Here is a 3,216-nt window from a genome sequence, read left to right as displayed (position 1 = left end):
TCACTAAAAGAGACAAGAGACAGGTACAAGCATCATTAATGCAATAGAAATATACTCATTTCACTGCATATATTTGAATAACGTAAGGTGCATGCAGTGAATCATTTCAGCAGTTCTGTGAAAGACTCGTGAGCTCTGCTTCATTTGAGTCCGCTCCTCATCCACAGAATGTCAGGTTTGGGATTTTTGCGCTTCAGCATTTGTTTTGAAACGATCTGGCGTTATTATATGGTGCGTAAGAGAGAAAGACAGAGCCAGCGCAGGTTTATATATTTGTAAATAACTTATATATTTTTGACCAATCAGCCTTCTTTGGTTCAAAATCACTCTCATTGGTTGGTGCGGCAACACTTAAGTAAAACATATTCACTATTAACTACGACTTTTGCCTGAATAAACTCCTAATTTACTGCTTATCAAGAGTTAGTAAGGTAGGTGTAGCGTTTAAGTTTAGGTATGGGGTGGAATAAGGGATCTATAATATGGTAATGCAGAATAAGGCATTAATATGTGCTTTATAAGTATTAATAATCAGCAAATATGCCAGTTATGTGCATTTTAATAAGCAACTGGTCCCCAAACTAAGATGTGACCAATTATTGTAAACAAACTAAGACAAGTCAAGCATATTTTCATTTATATATATATATATATACATGCGCAATTAATCTGCTCTCTGGACATTTTCGGATGTGCTGTAAATCTCGGTTGTGGAGGGCCACTGTCCTGCAGAGTTCAGCTCCAACCCCAGTTAAACACAGCTAAATTAGGTAATGAAGGTCTTACTAGACGTACTAGAAACTTGCAGACAGGTGTTTTGGGGCAAGTTGGAGCTAAACTCATAATCATGATCAGATCAAAGTTGTGAAACGTTGAAGTTCTTCACGGTTACTTTAGGGCAGGGTAGAGAGTGCTTCTGAAGCAGCGCTGAGATATCTGGATTGATGAACAACATTTATAGAGATGTGCTCAGAAATCTCAATCTAATAATGCTCAGTTAATACTGCAGTTAAACTTGTTCTCGGAGGTTCCTTCACAAATCCTACCTTGCATGGTGAAGAGCAATATGAGGTCTCCACCCTTGATAAACTCTCTTCTAGCCAGATCTTCTCTTGTTAGGAGCGCAATAAAGGCAGATTGACCCAAAAATACAGACTCACCGCTGATGTTGGCTTCAGTTCCAACATTTCGAGGATTGTCCCAGTGATACTTGCCTTTTGAGAGAACAAAACATGGCTTTCAAAAGACCCATAAAAGCTACAGATAATAACATTGATTCTCATTTGAGTAAAATGTTTCATATAAACACATGAAAAATGAGAGAAAAATAATCAGATTGCATTAAAGATCTAACCATGATTAAATAAGTCAGGGTCAGTGGTGAAGCTCTGCTCAAAGGACATGCGCTTCTGTATGTGTGGATTCTGGTCCAGGATCTGGACGGTGATTTGCCTCCATGGACAAGGCCACTGCAGCTGCTCATCATATGCACCAGATACCAGAGAAATATATATTATAAGTTGATTCCAGGACTCAAATAACTCAGCCACAAAGCGATACCCATCACTGGAGTAATACAGTGGACTGTACCCACTGTCCAGTTTCTTCTCAAAGTCTCTTATCTGCCATATGAGGGGACACTCTGTCTCTGAAATATTGATATCGTCCAGTGAGAAGCCTCCACTGGAGTTTCCAGCTCCTTTACGCGCTTCAAACACAACTTGGAAAGACTTATTTGCATTCAGCGGCACATGATGCAGCTTCCAGTAATTCCCAGGGGTTTCTGCAAGAAAGCGAAGGTCAGTGACACTGAAATACAGGACTATATGTTGTGTGGTGTGTCCAGTTGTGCAGGAAGAGACGGACCTGTGATCTGATCCATGAGTCTGAGAGCTCCTGTGCTGTTTGCTTCATTCTGCAGCTCTCGGATCCAGATGTTGAGCTGGTCGGACTCGTGACCGCTGTGATAGTAGTAGAACTGCAGGCACTGGACTTTGCAGTCTCTCGTAGGGGTCAGTGTCTTGCTCTCCAGTCTGGCTGCGTCGCCCTCGTTTCTGCCCTCAGTGCTGAAGTGCATGAAGAAAGACGTCCCTGCAGGCATCAGAACAGCTGTTAGTTTATGGTGGAGCAGTGACTGCAGCTGTGGATGGAAGTGAGCTAATATAAGTGAAGTCTCTTTCTCTGACGTCCAAGCAGACACTTTCTGTAACGGGTCTCACCGTTCTGTTCTTTGCCCAAGTATGTGTGGTCGGTCACATTGATGCCACTCACTGACTTCTCTCTCTGCCAGCCGTCACCAGCAGCAGAACAGACGCTCATCTCACACAGAGATTCCTCATCAAAACTACAGTGGTCGAGGAAAGAGACCGAGGAATCTGTAATGCAAACCAACAAGCACTGAGACTAAATCAATTCATTACCATTTACATTCATCACAGTGGTCCTTGGTCGTCAAATATTGGTCCAGCAGGAATGACTTAATTAAAGACCACAAATGAAAACTGTCAAATACTCACTGCATTTGTAGAGTTTGTTGAGCTCAGTCACATCATATTCGCTCATTTCCATGAGCTGTCCGATCACGTCTTGGAACTCAGGACTCTTGGTTATGATCGTGGGTCCGTTAAAGTTGCTGAAGGCATATTTATCAAAATGCATCACAGAGTAATAATCATATGGGCTTTCTTGGGTAGTGGACACGTTCTCACTGCGCTTATTGAAATTACTCTCATACCCTAAAAATAAAGAATATTGCCATTATTAAGGTGATTGCACATAAGGCAAGGCTTGTTTTCTGTAAGTGCTCTTTAGTAATACTTACACTCAGTATGAAAAGCATATTAAAGGGGTCATATGATGCGATTTCAAGTTGTTCTTTCTCTTTGGAGTGTTACAAGCTGATTGTGCATAGATAAGATACCTGAAGTTGCAAAGACTAAAGTCTCAAAACCAAAGAGATATTCTTTATCAAAGTTAAGACTCTGCCACGCCCCCCTAAAACGGCTCATTCTAACACGCCCCCACATATCTACCTCACTATGTGGAAATATTAGCATAATGCCGCCCAAATGTGCACGCAAAGAAAGAAGGTGTGGTTTCAGTAACCGCAGTTAGTGTTGAAGCAGCATGTCAGGGAGACGCTGTGTGTTTCTAGGCGAAAGCAAAAGCACTTTATTTGGCCTTCCGAAAGTAGATGCATCGTGTGTGTGTGTTTGT

At 41.8% G+C, this 3,216-nt stretch overlaps 1 protein-coding gene across 1 annotated transcript in view; it reads right to left on the bottom strand.

Moving 5' to 3' along the window:
* Positions 1-856: 856 nt before the first annotated feature.
* Positions 857-3,216, bottom strand: part of LOC107568554 (meprin A subunit beta-like) — a 19,714-nt gene continuing 17,354 nt past the window's right edge. Inside the window, exons 9-14 of the mRNA XM_016254523.1 lie at positions 2,517-2,735; positions 2,220-2,375; positions 1,867-2,091; positions 1,355-1,783; positions 1,047-1,214; positions 857-936 (exon numbers count right to left, since the gene is read on the bottom strand). Coding sequence (XP_016110009.1) covers positions 857-936; positions 1,047-1,214; positions 1,355-1,783; positions 1,867-2,091; positions 2,220-2,375; positions 2,517-2,735 — 1,277 coding nt within the window. The remainder of the gene's footprint in view (positions 937-1,046; positions 1,215-1,354; positions 1,784-1,866; positions 2,092-2,219; positions 2,376-2,516; positions 2,736-3,216) is intronic.

The sequence above is a fragment of the Sinocyclocheilus grahami genome, unplaced genomic scaffold (assembly GCF_001515645.1).
Source record: "Sinocyclocheilus grahami isolate Dianchi unplaced genomic scaffold, SAMN03320097.WGS_v1.1 scaffold1257.1, whole genome shotgun sequence".
NCBI classification, from domain to species: domain Eukaryota; kingdom Metazoa; phylum Chordata; class Actinopteri; order Cypriniformes; family Cyprinidae; genus Sinocyclocheilus; species Sinocyclocheilus grahami.
The sequence above is the reverse complement of the archived record's forward strand: the minus strand, read 5'-3'. Positions and strand labels throughout refer to the sequence as shown.